The sequence below is a fragment of the Canis aureus genome, chromosome 17 (genome assembly GCF_053574225.1).
Source record: "Canis aureus isolate CA01 chromosome 17, VMU_Caureus_v.1.0, whole genome shotgun sequence".
In the NCBI taxonomy this organism is placed as follows: domain Eukaryota; kingdom Metazoa; phylum Chordata; class Mammalia; order Carnivora; family Canidae; genus Canis; species Canis aureus.
This window is the reverse complement of record NC_135627.1, coordinates 2,494,973-2,515,908: the sequence shown is the minus strand read 5'-3', so window position 1 is coordinate 2,515,908 and position 20,936 is coordinate 2,494,973. Positions and strand designations below refer to the sequence as shown.

General features: G+C 47.0%; 1 protein-coding gene across 6 annotated transcripts in view; it reads right to left on the bottom strand.

Moving 5' to 3' along the window:
- The window catches only part of CARS2 (cysteinyl-tRNA synthetase 2, mitochondrial), a 73,470-nt gene that overhangs the window by 45,279 nt on the left and 7,255 nt on the right, over window positions 1-20,936 (bottom strand). For 5 of the 6 annotated variants that reach the window (XR_013355448.1, XM_077854945.1, XM_077854948.1 and 2 more), the window contains 5 exons: window positions 20,464-20,581; window positions 10,857-10,928; window positions 10,635-10,740; window positions 8,645-8,728; window positions 6,419-6,548 (listed from right to left, as the gene is read on the bottom strand). Coding sequence is in view for 5 of the 6 variants with exons in the window: in XM_077854945.1 (XP_077711071.1) it covers window positions 6,419-6,548; window positions 8,645-8,728; window positions 10,635-10,740; window positions 10,857-10,928; window positions 20,464-20,517 (446 nt within the window). In the remaining variant the exon portion in view is untranslated. Of the gene's footprint in view, window positions 1-6,418; window positions 6,549-8,644; window positions 8,729-10,634; window positions 10,741-10,856; window positions 10,929-11,054; window positions 11,079-20,463; window positions 20,582-20,936 lie in introns of those variants that run through there. The other variant, XM_077854949.1, reaches the window with a different exon arrangement.

Genomic DNA, 20,936 nt, shown 5'->3' with positions numbered 1-20,936 from the left:
TAATAATTTCTAGCTTTCGATTGAAAGCAAGAGATGTGTCTCTTCCTTTTATTTGAACACTTAGAGTTGACTGTAGGCTTATTAATTGGCCCAATTTCAGTACTGTTGTGTCTCAGGGAAGAGGCCCAAAGAGAGTGACAGATGGGGGAACAGCCAGTTCTGGAGCAGTCAGAGCACAGACAACATTTATTAAGTTCACTATCTCACAAGGCGTGGTTCATGTGCTCCTGAAACAATCACAATAGTAAGAGCCGATATCACAGATCAGCATACTAAATATAATAATAATGAAAATGTTGGAAATATTGTGAAAATTACACAAATGTGACACAGAGACACAAAGTGAGCAAATGCAACGGACGCCAACTGACTTGCTCTACACTGGGCTGCCCCAAATCTTCCATTTATAAAAACACAGTATCTACAAAGCACAATAAAATGAGGTGTGCCTGTACAGAGGAGCACATGCGGTATGCTACCTTCTGTCCTCCCACCACATGCACACACAAGAAAGGAGGCATCCGCCCACCTGCAGAACCATGGGAAATACCAAAGAACAGTCTACAAAGGAGGTCTAAAAGGTGGTGGTGGCCCCAGCAGAGACATGAAGACAGGTACATCGGCCGCCAGTCACTGGCCAGCTGGCAGTGGGGGTCACCAGTGACCTCAGGAAACCAGAGTCAGTAGGGATGCCTAACAGGCAAAAACAGGTCACACACAAACGATAGGAAGAGAAGCAGGAAAAAAAGAAGGGTCGCTAGAAGGAATCGAGATCACAGAAGCATCAGTTTATGGAGATTCTCAAGACAGAAGCATCCAGTGCATGATGCTATTCCAAAAGAAGAGCTGAAAGGATGGGCAGACTGAAGACTGGGAGCTAGGAAAGTGGAAGCTGGGGGTGCTGCTCGATGGATCTGATCCAGAACCATCTCTGGGGTAGCAGACTGAGGAAGGTGGTTCAGGGAGAGACTAAGAAGATGGCGGAGTAGGAGGACCCTAAGCCAGCCTCATTATTCATTATTCATTATGTATCCCACAGATACAACTAGAAAATACTCACATCTATATAAATAACCCAAAGACCCAAAGACTCACAAGACAAACTCCATAGCTAAACGTAGAGAACCAGACCACACCAAAGAAAAAATCTGAAGACAGCACAAATATATAGAGGTTAAATAACATGCTACTAAACAATGAACAGGTCAACCAAGAAATCAAGGACATTACATGGAAACAAATGAAAATGAAAACACAAAGGTCCAAAACTTTTGGGATGCAGCAGAAGTGGATCTAAGAGGGAAGTTTATAAACAATACAGGCCTACCTCAAGAAGCAAGAAAAATCTCAATAAACAACCTAACCTTCCACCTAAAGAAGCTAGAAAAAGAACAAGAACCCAAACCGCAAACCAACAGAAAGAAGAAAACAATAAAGATTAGAGCAGAAATAAATGATACAGAAACTAAAAGAACAGATCAATGAAACCAGGAGCTGATTCTCTGAAAAGATAACAAAATTGTTAAACCTTTAGCCAGACTCATCAAAAAAAGGGGAGGAGGGTGCTGCGGTGCCTGGCTTGCAACTCCTGATTTTGAGGTTGTCAGTCCAAGCCCCATGATGGGCACAGAACTTACTTAAAAAAAAAAAAGAGGACTAAAATTAAAATCACAAATGAAAAAGAAGAAACAATAACCCAACATTACAAAATACAACAATTGTAAGGGAAAATTATGAAAAATTATATGCCAAGAAATTGGACAACTTAAAAGAAATGGATAGATTCCTAGGAACACATAGTCTACCAAAACTAAAGCAGGAAGAAATAGAAAATTTGAACAGACTGATTATTAGCGATGAAACTGAATCAGTAATCAAAACTCCCAACAAACAAAAGTCCAGGACCAGATGGCTTTACAGGGGAATTCTACCAAACATTTAAAGAGTTAATACTTGTTCTTCTCAAACTATTCCAAAAAATATTAGAGGGAGGAAAACTTCCAAACTCATTCTATGGGGCCAGCATCACCCTGATACCAAAAGTAGATAAAGACACCACTAAAAAAGAGAACTATAGGCCAGTATCTCCGAAAACAGAGATACAAACATCCTCAACAAAATATTAGCAAACCAGATCCAATATGTTAAAAAAAAATCATTCACCACAATCAAGTGGGATTTATTCCAGAATGCAAGAGTGGTTCAATATTTACAAATTCATCAGTGTGATACATATTAATTTTTTAAAAAAGGAGAAAAACCATATCTGTTAGTTTAGATGTGATAAAATCCTCAACAAAGTAGGTTTAGAAGAAACATAACCTAAACATAATAAACACATATATGAAAAACCCACAGCTAAACCATATTCACTAGGGAAAAACTCAGAGCTTTCCCCCTAAGGGCAGGAACAAGACAGGGATATCCACTCTCACCCCTTTTACTCAACACAGTACTGGAAGTCTCAGCCTCAGCAATCAGATAACATAAAGAAATAACAGGCATCTGAACTGATAAAGAAGTAAAACTCTCACTATTTGCAGAAGACATGATATTATATATAGAAATCCTGGAGATTCCACTAAAAAATTGTTAGAATTGATAAATTAATTCAGTAAGGTCACAGGATACAAAATCAATGTACAGAAATCTGTACATTTCTATACACTAATAATGAAGCAGCAGAAAGTGAAATTAAAAAAAATAATCTCATTTACAATTACACCAAAAATAATAAGATACCTAGGAATAAACCTAACCAAAGAGGTTAAAGACCTGTACTCTGAAAACTATATAACACTGGTGAAAGAAATTCAAGATGACACAAAGAAATGGAAGATATTCAATGCTCATGAATTAGAAGAACAAATACTGTTAAAGTGTCCACACTATCCAAAGCAATCTACACATTTAATGCAATCCCTATCATGAAACGAACAACATTTTTCAGCCACAAAAGGCCCCAAATAATCAAAGTAATCTTGAAAAAGAAAAACTGGAGGTATCACAATTCTAGAATTCAAGTTATAATATTCATAGTAATCAAAACAGTATGGTACTGGCACAAATAGACACCATATATCAACAGAACAGAATGGAAAACCTAGAAATAAACCCACAATTATATGGCCAATCTTTGACAAAGCAGGAAGGAATATCCAATGGCAAAAGTCTCTTCAACAAATGGTGTTGGGAAAACTGGACAGCAACACGTAAAAGAATGAAACTGGACCACTTTCTTACAGCTCACATAAAAATAAACTCAAAATGGATTGAAGACCTAAATGTGAGACAGAAATCCATCAAAATCCTCGAAGAGAACACAGGCAGTAATTTCTCTGACATTGTCTATAACAACATCTTTCTAGATATGTCTTCTGAGGCAAGGGAAACAAAAACAAAAAAAATCAACTATCAGGAGTTCATCAAAATAAAAAGTTTCTGCACAGCAAAGGAAACAATCAACAAAACTAACAGATAACCTACTGAATGGGAGAAGATATTTGCAAACAACATACTTGATAAAGGGCTAGTATCCAAAACATATAAAGAACTGTTACAACCCAACACCAAATAATCCATTTAAAAAATGGGCAGAGACACATAGATCAATGGAACAGAATAGAGAATCCAGAAGTATACCCTCAACTTTATGGTCAACTAATATTCAACAAAGCAGGAAGACTATCCACTGGAAAAAAGACAGTCTCTTCAAAAAATGGTGCTGGGAAAATTGGACATCCACATGCAGAAGAATGAAACTAGATCATTCTCTTACACCATACACAAAGATAAACTCAAAATGGATGAAAGATCTAAATGTGAGACAAGATTCCATCAAAATCCTAGAGGAGAACACAGGCAACACCCTTTTTGAACTTGGCCACAGCAACTTCTTGCAAGATACATTCATGAAGGCAAAAGAAACAAAAGCAAAAATGAATTATTGGGACTTCTTCAAGATAAAAGGCTTCTGCACAGCAAAAGAAACAGTCAACAAAACTAAAAGACAACCTACAGGATGGGAGAAGATATTTGCAAATGACGCATCAGATAAAGGGCTAGTATCCAAGATCTATAAAGAACTTATTAAACTCAACAGCAAAGAAACAAACAATCCAATCATGAAATGGGCAAAAGACATGAACAGAAATCTCACAGAGGAAGACATAGACATGGCCAACATGCACATGAGAAAATGCTCTGCATCACTTGCCATCAGGGAAATGGAAATCAAAACCCCAATGAGATACCACCTCACACCAGTGAGAATGGGGAAAATTAACAAGACAGGAAACCACAAATGTTGGAGAGGATGTGGAGAAGGGGAACCCTCTTGCACTGTTGGTGGGAATGTGAACTGGTGCAGCCACCCTGGAAAACTGTGTGGAGGTTCCTCAAGAGTTAAAAATAGACCTGCCCTACGACCCAGCAATTGCACTGCTGGGGATTTACCCCAAAGATACAGATGCAGTGAAACGCCGGGACACCTGCACCCCAGTGTTTGTAGCAGCAATGTCCACAATAGCCAAACTGTGGAAGGAGCCTCGGTGTCCATCGAAAGATGAATGGATAAAGATGATGTGGTATGTGTATGCAATGGAATATTACTCAGCCATTAGAAACAACAAATACCCACCATTTGCTTCAACGTGGATGGAACTGGAGGGTATTATGCTGAGTGAAATAAGTCAATCAGAAAAGGACAAACAGGGACTCCTGGGTGGCTCAGCAGTTGAGCGTCTGCCTTTGGCTCAGGGCGTGATCCTGGCTCCGGGGATCGAGTCCCACATCAGGCTCCCTGCAAGGAACCTGCTTCTCTCTCTGCCTGTGTCTCTGCCTCTCTCTGTGTGTCTCTCATGAATAAATAAATCTTTAAAAAAAAAAAAGAAAAAAGAAAAGAACAAACATTATATGGTCTCATTCTTTGGGGAATATAAAAATTAGTGAAAGGGAATAAAGGGAAAGGAGAAAAAAAGGGAAAAAAAATTAAAGGTAAAAATAAATAAATAAAAATAAAAAATGGGCAGAAGACATGAACAGACATTTCTCCAAAGACATACAGATGGCAATAGACTTGAAAAGATGCTCAATGTCATTTATCATTAGGGATATGCACCTGTCAGAATGGCTAAAATCAAAACCACGAGAAACAAGTGTTGGTGAGGATGTGGAGAAAGGGGAACCCTCCTGCACTGTTGGTGGGAATGCAAGCTGGTGCAGTCACTGTAGAAAACAGTATGGAGGGTCCTCAAAAAGTTAAACATAGAACTACCCTAGGATCCAGCAATTACACTTTTGGGTATTTACCCAAACAATACAAAAACACTAATTCAAAGAGATATGTGTACCCTATTTACTGCAGCATTATTTACAATAGCCAAGATATGGAAGCAACCGAACTGTCCATCGATAGATGGATGGATAAAGAAGATTTGTATCTTTTTTGTATTTGTATACAGTGGAATAGTATTCAGCCTTAAATATGAAAGAAATCTTGCCATTTGCAACAACATGGATGGAGCTAGTGTGTAATGTTAATGTTAACATTGTATAGTGTATAATGTGTAGTGTATAATGTTAACCAAAATAAGTCAGTAAGAGAAAGACAAATACCATGAGATTTCACTCCTATGAGGAAGTTAAGAAATAAAGCAAACAAAGGGGCAGCCCAGGTGGCTCACTGGTTTAGTGCTGCCTTCAGCCCAGGGCATGATCCTGGAGACCCGGGATCGAGTCCCATGTCGGGCTCCCTGCAGGGAGCCTGCTTCTCCCTCTGCCCGTGTCTCTGCTTCTCTCTCTCTCTCTCTCTGTGTGTCTCTCATGAATAAATAAATAAAATCTTAAAAAAAAAAAAAAAAAAGGAAACGAGGAAGACAAATGAAGACAGAGATTCTTAACTACAGAGAACACCCTGAAGTCACCAGAGGGGAGAGGGCTGGGGGCTGGGGGTAATTAGGGATGGGGAGGATGGAGGGGACAGTCTTGATAGGCACTGAGTAATGTAGAGAGTTGCTGAATCACTATACGGTACACCTGAAAGTAACATAACACTGTATGTTAACTACTACTGCAAGTAAAATAAGAAACTTTGATGAAAAACAAGAAAAAAAGAGGAAGGTGGTCCAGCACCTTGTCCCAGAGGGGTCCCACCCTATACCCACCACAGAGGAAAGCCGAAGGCACACCTGGACCTGTCCCCAGTGATACTGGAAGTCAAGCACTGAACTATAAAGCAGGCTTTTCTACTAAAAAGGACAGGCACTGATGTGAGGAAGGTGAGCAGGTTGGAAAGCATCTGGTCCCTAGGGAGCCTGGAGCCTTCCTCCCAACCCTCTGCCTCATCACCACGGCTCACACCGCCCCCTCTGCTGGCCAAGTCGGGCACTGCGTGAGCTTACACAAAACAAAACCTTACCTTGAGATGGTGGAACATTCTATGTGCCAGCCAGGTCTTCCCTTTCCCCAAGGAGAGGCCCAGAACACCTCCTGGGGTTTGGCTGCCTTCCACAGGGCAAAGTCGCTGGCATGCCGCTTGTCGGAATCAACTGCCAACAACAAACGATCAATCAGGGCGAGGATCTAAGGCAAACCCACACAGCGTGGCCACAACATCTCCAAGATGCTGCTGCTTCTTATAGGTGGCCTCAGATGTGTCTCATTTCCCCACATGTCAGCTGGAAGGACCACCCCACACTGTCACATGTCAATGACATGCCGGAGTATGCGGTCTCACTGCTGCAGTGGAGATTTCGAATAGCAATCACTGATGCCTCTTCCCACGGATGCACTGAGCTGAGCTATCTGCCTTCCTCCTTCCTCATTCTTCTCGTGAGAAAGCTGTGTGCCAGCAAATGAGTTTGAGTAACTTCTCCCCCCAAAAAGACAATTATAGAGATAAAAAGAGTTACCAGAATACCAATCACACTAGAGCAAGAAACCTCGGAAGAAGAGGGCTGGGTGACAGGATACGGGTGTACAAGCCAGTACTGGGCTCTCTGTTCCAACACCTGAAGCAGCCAAGATGCCCTCCGACAGGTGAGTGGGTAAACAAGCCATTCTGTATCCAGACAAGGGAATGCTCTTCAGCACTAAAAACAAACGAGCTATCAAGCCATGAAGAGACAAGAAGATGGCTGAGTTCCGTCCCCAAGGGGCTCTGCCCTTGCCCAGGTCCTGGTGGGAACTGGGGGCTTAAATGCACATTTTCACTGAAATGCATATTAAGTGAAAAAAGCCCATCTTAAAAGGCCACGTACTATATGGTTCTAACTTTACAGCATTCTAGAAAAGGCAAAACTATGCAGACAGTAAGAGATCACTGGTTGCCACGGGTGAGGAGGGAGTGAGGGAGGATGGGCAGCTGAAACACAGGGCATGTCTGAGGGCAGTGAAGTGACCATGGGACACTATCGTAGTGGACATGTGTCATTACACATTTATCCAACCCACAGAATATACACCAAGAGTGAACCCTGATATAAACCATGGACTCGGCGTAATTATGTGTCCAGACAGGTTCATCCACTGGGACAAGCATCCTATTCTGGCAGGTGACGTTCATACAGGGAAAGCTGTGCCTGAGTAGCGTCAGGGGAACGTGGAAAATCTGTTCCTTTCCGTCAATTTTGCTATGAACCTAAAAGCGCCCTAAAATAAAGACTAATTCTTTTTAAAGATTTATTTATTTGAGAGAGGGAAGGTGGGGGGAAGGGGCAGAGGGGGAGAGAGAAATAGAGTAGAAAGAACCCCAAGCAGACTTCCTGCTGAGCGTGGAGCCCCACATGGGACTCAATCCCTTAAACCTGAGAGCAGACCTGAACCAAAACCAAGAGTCGGCTGATTAACCGATTTGGCCGCTCAGGGGAACCCTAAACACAGACAGAAGCATTGCTGATGCTAGAAACGTGTCTCAGAAACACATCCTCTGCTTCCCCAGGGCATGCTGGCATGTGGGCGGTCTAGCGGTTCTCGGTTCTGGCCTTTCAGGAGGGGAGCCAGACATGCATTGAGTAAGAGTAACAGACACCATTTCTGAGGAGTCAAATACTACTGTTAGCAATTAAATGTAAATGGTGTAGTTTGTAGAGCACAGGATAATGACTTCAGTCAAAAATTACTTGGACAATTTGTCTTTTGGGTTTTGCTTGTCTTTATTTGGTTCTCTTAAATAGTATCCTTCTAAAATTATTTTAAATTTACTTCTACACATGTATTTCTTCTCCATAAAAATAACGCCAATCAAAAATCACTGTAACAGTGTGAGGATAAATTAAAATATTCCCGAGAATGTGATATATGGTAAAATACCTACTGGGATTTGATATATGGCAATATATATATGGAACCGAGTATGATAGCAGATGGAGAAGAGCGTGAAAATGTGACAGCATGATGAGTGTTCCTGCGGGAAGCCCGCGGACGGGCAAACGTGCCTCCCAGGGAGAAGAGCCAGAGGGCTCTCACAACCTGCCCAGTGAACCTCACACTCTCTAAATTTCCTTTCTTGGAAACAATGAATTAAATTTAAAACACAGCAGGGACGGATGGTCTGGCGCCAGCACCACATCTGAGTGGGAGGAAGGAGGGCCAGGCCTGTGCCCCACACCCCTGTGCCCGAAGTGGGAGGCTGGGGTCCACCCACCTGGCTCTCCAAGGGGACCGGGGACCACACCAACTAGCTTGCCGTACTTGTCTCCTCTCGACTGCAGATCGAAGTAGACATTGCCTATTTTACAAAGGTAATTGAGATTCCATCATTTCTCTGCATCACTGAATTCTATCCAGAAACCAACATTGCACTATATGTTAACTAAGTAAAATTTAAATAATAAAAAAGAAAAATCAGTTCAAAAGAGAATATGAACAACTATTGAAAATTTTAAAAAAAGAATTCATCATTTCTCAGTCTTAAATATCAGCATCTATCTAGGCATATTAGCTAACAAGTAATTAGCATATTAATAACAAGTAATACAGCATCTGGCCTTCATGTGGCCCCTTTATTCTGGCCCCAGATCAGAACAAACACCAGCACCGCTATTTTATAAAAGCACACGTTTGGACACGTCATGAAATGTCCAGAGGTGGAAATGAAAACCCAAGTGTAAGATCTGGTGTCAAATGTTCAGATGGTTTTTTAGTGAGAAGGAAGAGTGAGTGTCACCACAGGTGTGCATTAAGCTCCCAGCTTTTCGCGACGCACCTGCTACCAGGGGAACCCTGTCGTAACCCGGATATGTCTACTTAGATCCCAAACACCTCCACACCCGAGCAGATGACGGAGGAGTGATAGCCCCAGAGGGCTGTGTCCCGCAGCCACACCATCAGATCTCTATCCTGAACTGGGGGGGTTGGGGAGCAGCTCGGCACAAGGACCCCAGGTGGGTCAGTCCTCTCCACCCAGAGCCTACACCCGAGCTCCAACCACGCTGGGGACGAGCCAGGGGGCTGCAGTGCGAGCGGCTATCCAGGAAGCCAGAACACAAACAGCACTCCGACAAGGCTTTATAAGAAACTGCTCTTTCACGGAGGACACATTTCTTGTTATCAATTTGCTGAACAAACAGTTCTTCACAAAGTTTCAAAATTCAAATTACAACAAGTTTTTGTGGAATTGTCACAAAGTCCAAATTAATGGAGTCTGAGTTAATGGCACCTTATTTTAATTATTTTATTATTATTTTAATAACACTATCGTTATTAAAAATGTACAATAAGGCTTTGTAATAAAGTGATAAAACAAGCAGCATCTCTTGCTAAGGCACGTTTGGACCTCTGCTCCTCTGGGCTGCTTGTCCCAAGTCATGTTTTGCAGCAGTGGGAAGACTATGTCTGTATTTTCCGGGGCAAACTCAGGTTCAGTCACCCAAGCCCCTTAAAAACAAGTTTTTCTTGGAGACAAAATCTCAATATAGCAAATGAGGTAAAGTAAAAACACTGTTCTGAAGTAAGCATCAGTAATTGAGACAGGCAGCACCCATGTCTGGGGCCCCAGGGGCCCTGCGTGTGTATCTGTGCTTGCAGGTAGGACCCTGTAAGAAGGGTTCTTACAGAACCTGCAGAAACTGTGTCTAGTGTTATGCTTTATACTTTGTTATTTACTTGCAACGAACATTGCAAGACCCACATATCCCAACTCTGGGCTGGGCATGCTAGTGGGTCACTAGAAGCAAAAGTTTTTCTGATCCCAGAAGTGACAAAATATGAGTGTGTTAATGGCACGCTGAGGCAGACAATGCCGGGCAACCAGTGGGCACAGCACAGGTGCCAGAGTGGGGGGTGGAGGTCTGCAAGAAGAGATATCCTGGGAGGGAGACAGCTCTGGTCAGGTGCACAGGATGCGTGGGATTTGGGTCGAGAAGGGCTGGAAGGGGGAGGTGAGGCTGAGGGTGACGGTGAGCCCTGGGGCAGCAGACAGTGGGCAGGAGTCTGCCAGAAGGACACGATCAAGCACGGCCAGGGGTCAGCAGTGGGTAGCGGAGGCCGGAGGGGCAGCTCCACGCAGGGGGAGGCAGGGAGGCCCAGATGCATTTGGGGACACATCAAATCAGTAAAGACAATAAATCGCGCCTACTTTCTCAAAATCCAACGGGTATTCACCCAATGATCCATTTCAATACCACAACCCCTACCTTGCGCTGTTGAATAAGCGTGCCCGTTAGCAATGATGCCCTCGATGAAAGAAATGATCTGGGGGATGGTTTCGGTTACCCTCACGTACACCGTGGGGGGCAGGACCTGGCAGGAAGCAAAGGAGAAATGACGATCCCTGGGTGACACACATTGGTCAGCCACAGGGCTCCCACTGCTCACTCTCCCCACTCGCGACAGGCAGACGCCACAACACACGCTACCTTCAAGGCTGCCATGTCTTGTTTAAATTCCTCTTCATAGAGGTTGGCAAGAGAAGCAGGTGACATGTTCATCTGCAGAGAGACGAGGCGGGCTGGTCAGCAGGTTGGGCTCCCCACCCCTGCGGCTGGCCTCCGTGGGCCCTGTGTGCTCCCAAAGGGGCCTTGGTTTTAGGTCCCAAACTCCTTCTAGTATCTCACCTAGTCACAAAGTCACCCCGTCCTCTGGTCAGAGAGAAAACAGGAATAAACAATATCATGATTTCTGTTACATAATTCAAAACAAAACCCCAAAACACACAAAAAAGCTTCCACTTTCCTAGGGCAAGGGCAAGTTCGATTAATCTATTCTACGTAATAACCAGAAACTTGAGTTTCTATCTTATCCCTTATGCCTTGGGGAGCAAGAAAACACGTCAAAAATACATGAAAGAGGAACTCTCTAAGAAGTGTTTTGAAAGCAACAGAGCACCTGAACACAGGGCAGCAGGCGGGTGGCCGGGCTGGTGGTGGCTGGGGGAGCAGTGGGCCAGTGGCTGGGAGGAAGGGACATGGTGGCAGTGGGGGGTGGCCGGGGTGGGGGGTGGCAGGGGGAGCAGCAGGCCAGTGGCTGGGCTAGGGGGTGGCAGGGGGGAACACGGTGGCAGCGAGGGGTGGCCAGGCTGGAGGGTGGCTGGAGGCAGTACGTGAGTGGCTGGGCTGGGGGGTGGCAGGGGGCAGTGGACAGGTGGCTGGGCTGGGTGGTGGCAGGGGGAGCAGCGGGCCAGTGGCTGGGAGGAAGGGACACAGTGGCAGCGGGGGGTGGCTAGGCTGGAGGGTGGCAGGGGGCAGCAGGCGGGTGGCCAGGCTGGGGGGTGGCTGAGGACAGTGAGCGGGTGGCCAGGCTGGGGGGTGGCAGGGGGAGCAGCGGGCCGGTGGCTGGGAGGAGGGGACACGGTAGCAATGGGGGGTGGCCAGGCTGGGGGGAGGGGCAGCAGGTGGGTGGCCGGGCTGGTAGGGGTGCAAGAAGTACAGGCAAACCCCATAGACAAAGAGATTCTCAATTTCTGAGCCCAGGGCATTCAGGGGCACGGCCCTCCAGTCCCAAGGGCTCCGAAGGCACTGGCACACAGAACTGGGCTTCCTGAAGCATTTTTTACTTTTCAGCAGAAAAAAAAAGCTCTAAGACCAAAAGCATGAAAGGACCAGAAGCTGCTCCCCACCCCCCTCAACCAGCATCTGCAGCTCTTGCTCCTCCGGCCCCTACCAGGGCTCTGCGTCCTGCCGAACACACTGCAGCTCCAGGACCGCAAGAAACTTTCTCAAGTGAGATGCCACCTCCAGCCCTGTCACTCTGCAGCCACGTTCTTCCCTGCCCAATGCCCCAGAAAGGCAATCATCCTAGAAACTTCACCACCAAACATTTACTGAATAAATAAATCTGGTGAGCAAAGTGACTTTTCAGCTGTGTGGCTGTGGCCAAGGCAATGAACTTCTGTGTCTTCAGCTTTTTTTTTTTTTTTTTTAATTTTATTTATTTATTCATGAGAGACACAGAGAGAGGCAGAGACACAGGCAGAGACACAGGCAGAGGCAGAAGCAGGCTCCCTGTGGGGAACCTGATGTGGGACTGATATCAGGACCCCGGGATCACGACCTGAGCCAAAGGCAAATGCTCAACCACTGAGCCACCCAGGCGTCCCAGCCTTTGGCTTTCTTTCCAACACAGAGATGATCCCACCTAACAACCCCCAAGATTGCTACAAGGATTCTGTGCACATCTGGGAAAGACAACCGGGCTCCCAGACACATGTCTGCATCCCCTCCTGGAACTGTAGCACCTTGCACACACCGCCTGCACCCAGCTCCCTCTCTCCGCTACCACCACCATCCCACCCTGGCCGTGCACTCGGAGCTGCTAGCTCCCCAGGCCCCCTCCTCACACCCTCTTCTGCTGGGACACATGCAGGTTCACTTCTAAGCTACAGACCCAGACACCAGACTGCTGGTTGGGGGGCAGGTGCACGCAAAAAATAAAAAATGTCTCCTGGCCGCCCCCCCCACGGAGGGTGCACGGGTCTGAAACCTGAGAGAGCCCTGAATGCACAAGGGGCATATTTGGGGACTTCAGCAACGTGACTGCTAACAAATGCCTTCTCGCTGTAAGTAACATGTACTCTGAACATCTCGTGTTCAGGAGCCGCTTATGTGAAATGATCTATAATCACCATACCCATTTCTCCACTGGCTTATGGCACTCTTCTTGTTCATTTGTAGGAAGTGTTGTTACATGAAAGAAATTAACCTTTTATCTCTGATATGAATTTCAATTATCTTCAGTCTTTCAACTCTGTGGTTATTTTATGTCACACAGAAAATGTCACTTCCATATTTAGCCATCCTTTGTATTTCTCAATCTTTTCCCACAAATGGCTCCTGGGTTTGATAACAGATTTAGGAGAGTGTTCCCCAATATGAGGCTATAAATAGGGCATTTTAGTAATTCGTAGTTCCATTTCTTTCACATTAGACTCCAATCTTCCTTGATCTGGTTGTGAGGCACACATCCAACCTGGGTTTATTTTTTTTCCCCAGATGCTTACCTAACTGCCAACACTTTTTTACCAGATAATTCTTCTCTTCTCCACTGATTTGAAATGCCACCGTTATCACAAATTTCCATTATTTACCATGTCTATTTCCAACTTTCCAGTGTGTTCCCTTATCTGCTCATGGTATCTGTACAATGTACCTGTACAATGATATTTAACTTCTACAACCTTGGGGCCGCTGGGTGGCTCAGTCGGTTAAGTATCTGCCTTCGGATCAGGTCAAACTGAGGTCATTATCCCGGGGTCCTAGGATCAAGCTCCACATGGAATCCCCCATGGGGTCCCCTGCTCTGCAGGGAGCCTGCTTCTCCCTCTCCCTCTGCCTGCCACTCCCCCTGCTTGTGCTCACTCTGTCAAATAAATAAAATCTTTTAAAAAGTAAAAAAATAAAAAATGTCTACAACCTTCACAGTGACAAACGCACACTGGTGAATGCTTGGGGACAGGATGGCAAAGCGGAAAGGATGACAAGGGGCAGAGGCAGCTTCTGGGAGCGATGGACAGAGATGTTCACCCTGACACTGGTGATGGGTTCACAGGTGCACAGGTTTCATCCTGCTGTACACCTCGTGTGTACTCCACGCAATTTACTGTAGGTCTGTTTGACCTCAAAGCTGTGCCCAAAAAAGAAAGGAATATGTGAAAGTAAAAAATTGTCTCTAGCTTTAGAAGTGTTTTTTGGGTTTTTGTGTATGTTTTTAAAGATTTATTTATTTATTTGAGAGAGAGAGAGAGAGAGAGAGCGCGCATAAGCAAGGTGGGGAGGGGCAGAGGGAGAAGCAGACTCCCACTGAGCAGGGAGCCTGATGCAGGACCCTGACATGATGACCTGAGCTGAAGGCAGATGCTTCACCGACTGAGCCACCCAGGTGCCCCGCTTTAAAAGTTTTTTTTTTTTTTAAAGATTTTATTTATTTATTCATGAGACAGAGAGAGAGAGAGAGAGAGAGAGAGAGGAGAGAGAGGCAGAGACACAGGCAGAGGGAGAAGCAGGCTCCATGCAGGGAGCCCAATGTGGTACTCGATCCCGGGATCACACCTGGAGCAAAAGGCAGATGCTCAACCGCTGAGCCACCGAGGTGTCCCTAAAAGTGTTTTAATATTAGGCAGGACTACACCTTCCTTAACATGCTTCCTTCACAGACTTCTCCTGGCCCCACAGGAACATTAAAATCCATGTGTCTAGTTCTGAAAGGGCGGGGTGGTTGTAAGGACACACACACACACACGCACACACGCTCCTTTGAATGACCCGTCCGACGCCACACAGCCCAAGCCAGCAAGCCCTGCTCCACCTGTGGCTGCTCCAGCTCACACGCATGAGCCTGAGGGGCACGGTTTGGAAACGCCAAGTGGCAGTGAACTGTAAGTGGGACACCAGTCTATTGCTGGCCTTGCACAGAGGAGTGGAATTGTGTTTTAAAAGAAAGTTTTCAAATTTAATCTTTGGGCAGCTGGTCACACCACGTATCTGGACAGCACTGCTCTCACTCCCCAAAAAACAAACTGCACACGGCAGGTGCCGAGGCGGTCTCGGCGGGAGATTTCAGGTTACCGTCTCATGAACTGTCTCAAGCTGGGGCCCCAAGCAAGGGCCCCAGGGCTTTGGTCTCAGCCTGTGTCCAGCCCTCTTCCCGCAAAGAAGGGCAATAGGGGCTAGTGTCCCGAAACCCAGAAAGAATACCTTTGGCTTGAGTCACTCTGACACATTCGTTCCAATTTCTCCTACAGATGTGCCAACGCCAGTGTACCGCTCCTCTTGTAGCTCTCGCCCCAGAAATCCTCCTGTGGTTTTCACCCCTACAAACCTTAACACTGCACCAAAAATTAAAGTCAAGGGAGTGATTCAGGAAAGTGTAATACTGTAATTTCAAATATTGTAAAAATGAGTGCTGGAGCAGATGGTGTGAAGAGTATCGCCATCACTTTAAAAAGTTGCATTAGATAAAAAATAGCCTTTTTGCCAGATACTAAAGAACCAGTAGATGCTTTCATAACCCTGTTTCAGACACATGTTTTATCATCTTAGAGACATTATCTTGAGAAAAGCTATTCAGTGCCGCATTAGTATCTGACACAGAGGGAAATCTCCAGGCATCAAAAATTAAATGCTCTATACATACAGAATTTTTAAGTGAACCTACCCATAAGCTATGGATAATACAACTCACAAAAGTAACAAGCGACACCTCCTGTGGCATTTGTGAAATCCTCTAGGTAACCTCCTTCCTGCTGCCTTCACCTGGTGCTGCCGCCCCTCCTCCTAAAGTCTGCCCCTCCCCCCCAGATGCCTCCACAACCCTGCCCGCCCCTCATCTGAGCCCTTCAGCCCTTTTCCTTTTCCCTTTCCCCTTTCCTTTCCCCCCACCCCCTACCAGGCCTTTCAGGGGCACTTTCACCTCCAATTCTGAAGATTCACGACAGAGCCCATTTCATCAAGTGCAGAGACCCACACGTGCTGTCTCGGTCCTGAGTGAGGGCAGATCAGATCAGCGGGTCACCTTCCTCCGGAACAACTCCTCCTGCTGCCTGGTCCCTTCCAACACGGTGCTCACTATGCCACAGACCACAGCTTTCTTGCTACCAGCTCCCCGCCCTCTCAGCAGGCAGCACCTCTGGGCTCAGCCTTCCCAGCGAAGGCCCTGGGCCCCCTCCTTAGCTCCTTCAGGGACCGTTCCAGCACATCCCAGAGAACAGCACGGCTCCGTGCCCCCACCCCTCCCCGGTCTGTCCTACCTGTGGACCAGACAACGCTCCTTTCCTCCTCCTGTTTGCTCAAAAGCTTCACTCTACAATCCAAAGGCTGTGTCCCCGGCGAGTGGCTGAGCGCAAACTGAAGTCAGACAGCCCAGGACAGACACCCCCAAGCTCAGCCCCCTTGCCCCCCACACTCTGCACACAGGGTACTGTGGGGTTGGCCATCTGGTGCCAGCAGTGGGAGCCCCTCGCTCCTCGCTCTGCCTCCCGGCTGTCCCCTCCCATCTCTGCCCCTTACCTGCACTCCCCACAAAGGAATGGCTCACCTGGGCCCCAGGGCCTTGGCTGGACCAAGGGGACACCTGACCCCAGGGGCAGAGAGAGAGCACCAGGGACGGTGATGAACCCCAAGCCTGGCCTGGTCACCCTTCACTTTCGGCTTATGGCGTCTTCTGACACCAAACGTGCCTTTCCCACCTCCAGCCACTTGGGCTGTCCACCTGCAGCTGGATGTCCCACCATTCAACCCTCTCCTGACACTAACTCCCCGGGTCAGCACAGACCCCATGGGACTCTTCACTGGCATAGCTGTGCTGGGAATTGTGATGCTAAAGCGGATCCACTCCTTGTACCGCCGCACAGGTGCCAGCTTTCAGAAAGCCCAGCAAGAATTTGCTGCTGGTGTCTCCTCCAACCCCGCGGTGCGAACTGCCGCCACCAACGCAGCCGCTGGCGCTGCTGAAAATGCCTTCCGAGCCCCATGAGCCCTGGCAGGGATGCCTTGGCCCTGCCACTGGAGGGAGCGCACTTAGCCCCCATCCCTGAGGGCTCTGGGGCTTGGTGAGACATCCGTCACTACTTGGGGTCTCCTCTCATGCCCCCAGGTCCGCAGCCATAACTGCTGACCCTGACCTAAGGGTGTGAGGAGCCCACTGTGACCCAGTCCTGCTACCTCTGCCACCCCCCCGAATAGGCCACACTACTGCCACCTCTCACACCCCAACCCAGCTTCCCTCTGCTGTGCCAAGGCTGTTGCTTCGGTTATTTAAATAAAAAGATGCCTGATTCACCCCCCAAGATTCTGATTCCACTGGTCTAGGATGCAGCCTGGCATGAGACTGTTGACAATTTGACAATTCCCCAGGGGCTTCTCACCACCTCTCAGGGGCTTCTAGTGAGCAACCAGGGTTGAGAAACATCTTAAACTGTAAGCCTTCTTTTCCCTTTATAATTTTGTTTCTTTCTTAAGAGACACCAGGCGCATGGGGTCCTTGGGTCACCCAAACTTCTGCCAGAGTCTAAAGTTGGGGGTTTGATACGAATCACAGAACTCAGGAAAGCACTCCACTTACTCCAAACCATCCTCGGTTTATCATAAAGGACACAGCTCAGGGGCAGCATGGGACAAGGGCTGGAGCTCCCAGACTCTCTCCAGCGCCACCCTCCCAGCACCACCCGTGTTCATCAGCCTGAAGCGCCGAGCCCCTCTCCCCCATTTCAGGGGTGTTTTTTTGTTTTGTTTTTGTTTTGTTTTGTTTTGTTTTTTAAAGACTTTATTTATCTATTAGGGAGAGACACAGAGAGAGACAGAGGCAGAGACACAGCCAGATGGAGAAGGAAAAGCAGGCTCCACGCAGGGAGTCCGATGCAGAACTCGATCCCATGACTCAGGATCACGCCCTGGGCCAAAGGCAGATGCCCAACCACTGAGCCACCCGGGGGTCCGTCGGGGGTGTTTATAGAGGCTTCGGTATATAGGACAGTTGATTAATCACTGGTCACCGGCGATCAGCTCAAGGCAGGAGTGGGGGCGAAAGTTCTCAGCACTCTCTGTGGCTGGGTCTCTGGGACCCCAGCCTCCGTCCTGAAGCTCTCGAGGGGCCCAACCATGATCTCATGAGCAAACAAAGACACTCTCTCACTCCACAGATTCAATGGATTTTAGGCGCTCTGTGCCAGGAACTAGGACAAAGTCCACCCATATCTTTATTAGACCAAAGCCTTGAGCTGACTGAGCTTCAAATTTCTGTATCCAAGTTTGCGTTTCTTTAGGTACCTCACTCTAAATCTGCTCTCTGGGACACCCCTCTCTTGCGGCAGAGCTCCCACCAACCCCGCCAATGGGCCCATCTCTGGCTGTGTCCTCCCCACCCCAGAGTGAGTGGTCTCCACTGGACCAAGAGCAACCCAAGAACAGGGACCAAGTCCAAGTTCCCAGTACATCCCCTGGGCCCAGCCGCCCCCACCTTTCCAGCCTCACCTGCAAGTCCCCCCTATGGCCCATGGGAGCTGGACCACAGGTTCCCACACAGCCCTTCATGCAGGTCTTGGCCCGTTCTCGCACACCCCTCTGCCCAGATGTCCTTCCTGCCCTCACTCCTCACCACCCATCCTCTGCTAATGTTTGATCCTGAGCTAACCTCTTCCAGTGAGTCACTTGGGTGACTCCCAGGGAGCTGTGATGGTCTTCCCTGTACCCCTCTACCTGGACTTGTAAAATGAACGTCGCACACAGAGCATCCCTCTGTGGGTTCATCTGCCTCACCCGACACAAGCTCCATGAGCCAGGACCTGGCTTCCCCACCTTTGTCAGCACAAAGCCAGGCACAGGCCTGACCCTGGACAGTTCTGGAAATGGAAACTGAATCTCCTGTAAGGGAGCATGACGCACTGGCTAAGGTACCCTAACAAGACAAACCCGGGAAGCCCAACCAGGCTGAGGACGTGAGGGTAACATCTAAAGATGGGCTCCAGCCCATCTTAGCACCATCAGTAAACACTCTCTAAACCACCCCAACTCTAAGAAGAAAAACCTTATCAAATAAACCATTCCTCCTGGATCCAGTAACTCCACTTTGGGAAACATATTTGAAAAGTGAAAGAAAAGATATTCATGCAGCCCTGTTTTTTGTTTTTAAGATTTTATTTATTTATTCATGAGACACACACAGAGAGAGGCAGAGGCACAGGTAGAGGGAGAAGCAGGCTCCCTGTGGGGAGCCCAATGTGGGACTCGATCCCAGGCCTCCAGGATCACGCCCTGGGCCGAAGGCAGACACTCAACTGCTGAGCCACCCAGGTGTCCCAGCAGCCCTGTTTTTAACAGCTATAAACACCACAGCCAATGATGGGGAACTGCTGAACAGCACCCGGGGTGAATGCTGTCTAGTTGTTTAAAAGGCAAATTAGGGGGTGCCTGTGGGCTTGGGTCTGGGGGCGTGGGGAGCGTGCAACTCTTGATCTCAGGCTTGTGAGTTCAAGCCCCAGGTCAGGGGCAGAGACTACTTAAATAAAACTTAAAAAAAAAAAAAAAAAAAAAAAGGCACATTGATAGAAAATAGGGAGATGTGGTTTCTAGAAAATAAGTTTGAGAGAAAGTAGAATATAGAAGTAACTCAAGAGTCCAAAAATAAGAACAGTAAATCAGAGTATCTCCATGCAATAAAATGCTATACAACTATTTAAAAACGGTCAAGTGGCAACTAGGTGGCTCAGTGGTTGAGCATCTGTCTTCAGCTCAGATCCTGATCCCAGGGTCCTGGTATTGAGTTCTGCATTGGGCTCCCTGCAGGGAGATTGCTTCTCCCCTGCCTAGGTCTCTGCCTCTCTCTCTGTGTCTCTCATGAATAAATACATAAATAAATCCTTAAAATAAAATAAATAAAAATGGTCAAGAGTATTTAAAAACATGAAAAAATACTCAAAATACATTAAGCGTAAAAAGCAGACTATAAAGTATAGACTGGTTTCCTAAAAAATAGTATATACAGTTTCTAGTACATACATCTTCTAAAATAACAGGAATGTAAAGCACTTGGTGTAGGTTTTTGCATAGATTAGATCATCTACCAGTAATATACAGAGGTTTAGAGATCACTGTTAAAGTTGCCAATTATGAAAACCAGAAAGTAGACTTCTTAAAAACTGTAATACTTAACTTCTCAGTTAAAACTTTCCCCCAGAGCTTACCTTAAATACTGAAAGATTATAAGAGAAGTGTCCTGTGCACTCAACCAACAAGAAAATTGAACCTCCATGAGCTGCTTGCCTGTTCTGAAAGCGGGACTTAGCCGCTGGAGGCCGCGGGGCGAGGGAAGGGACAGGGTTCAGGGCAGGACACCAGGGCAGGGGGAGAGGACCCATTTGGTGACCAGAATCCAACAGGCCTCCTTTCCCAGGGCGGAGAGTCCCGTGATAACCTGACAGAGTGGCCTCGCTGGGCTACGTGTGGATGCAGAGATGCGGAACACCCTGTGGAGCCGCTATTGGGACTGTCATGTTCATCCGTCCAGTTACTGGCCAACATCATTGTCTGCGCTTACCTCGGAGGCTCTGTGAATAATTTTATCGTCCACATCTGTGATTCCCATCACCATGATGACGTTGTATCCAAAAACCCTGGTGAGGATCCTCCGGATGATATCAAACCTAACATATGAGCTGAAAGGAAAGAGTTGTCAGGATGTCTTGAATGCACAAAGTCACCACTGGGATCTTTAAAAAGGAACGCTTTGGGGGATCCCTGGATGGCTCAGCGGTTTGGTGCCTGCCTTCGGCCCAGGGCACGGTCCTGGAGTCTCGGGATCCAGTCCCACATCAGGTTCCCTGCATGGAGCCTGCTTCTCCCTCTGCCTGTGTCTCTGCCTCTCTCTCTCTGTGTGTGCCTCTCATGAATAAATAAAATCTTAAAAAATAATAAAAATAAACTTATTAAAAAAAAAAAAAGGAACACTTTGCATTGTAACAGGCTACTCTGCACTTTGGGTGTGTGATGGGACTGACGGGTTCCGTGCCG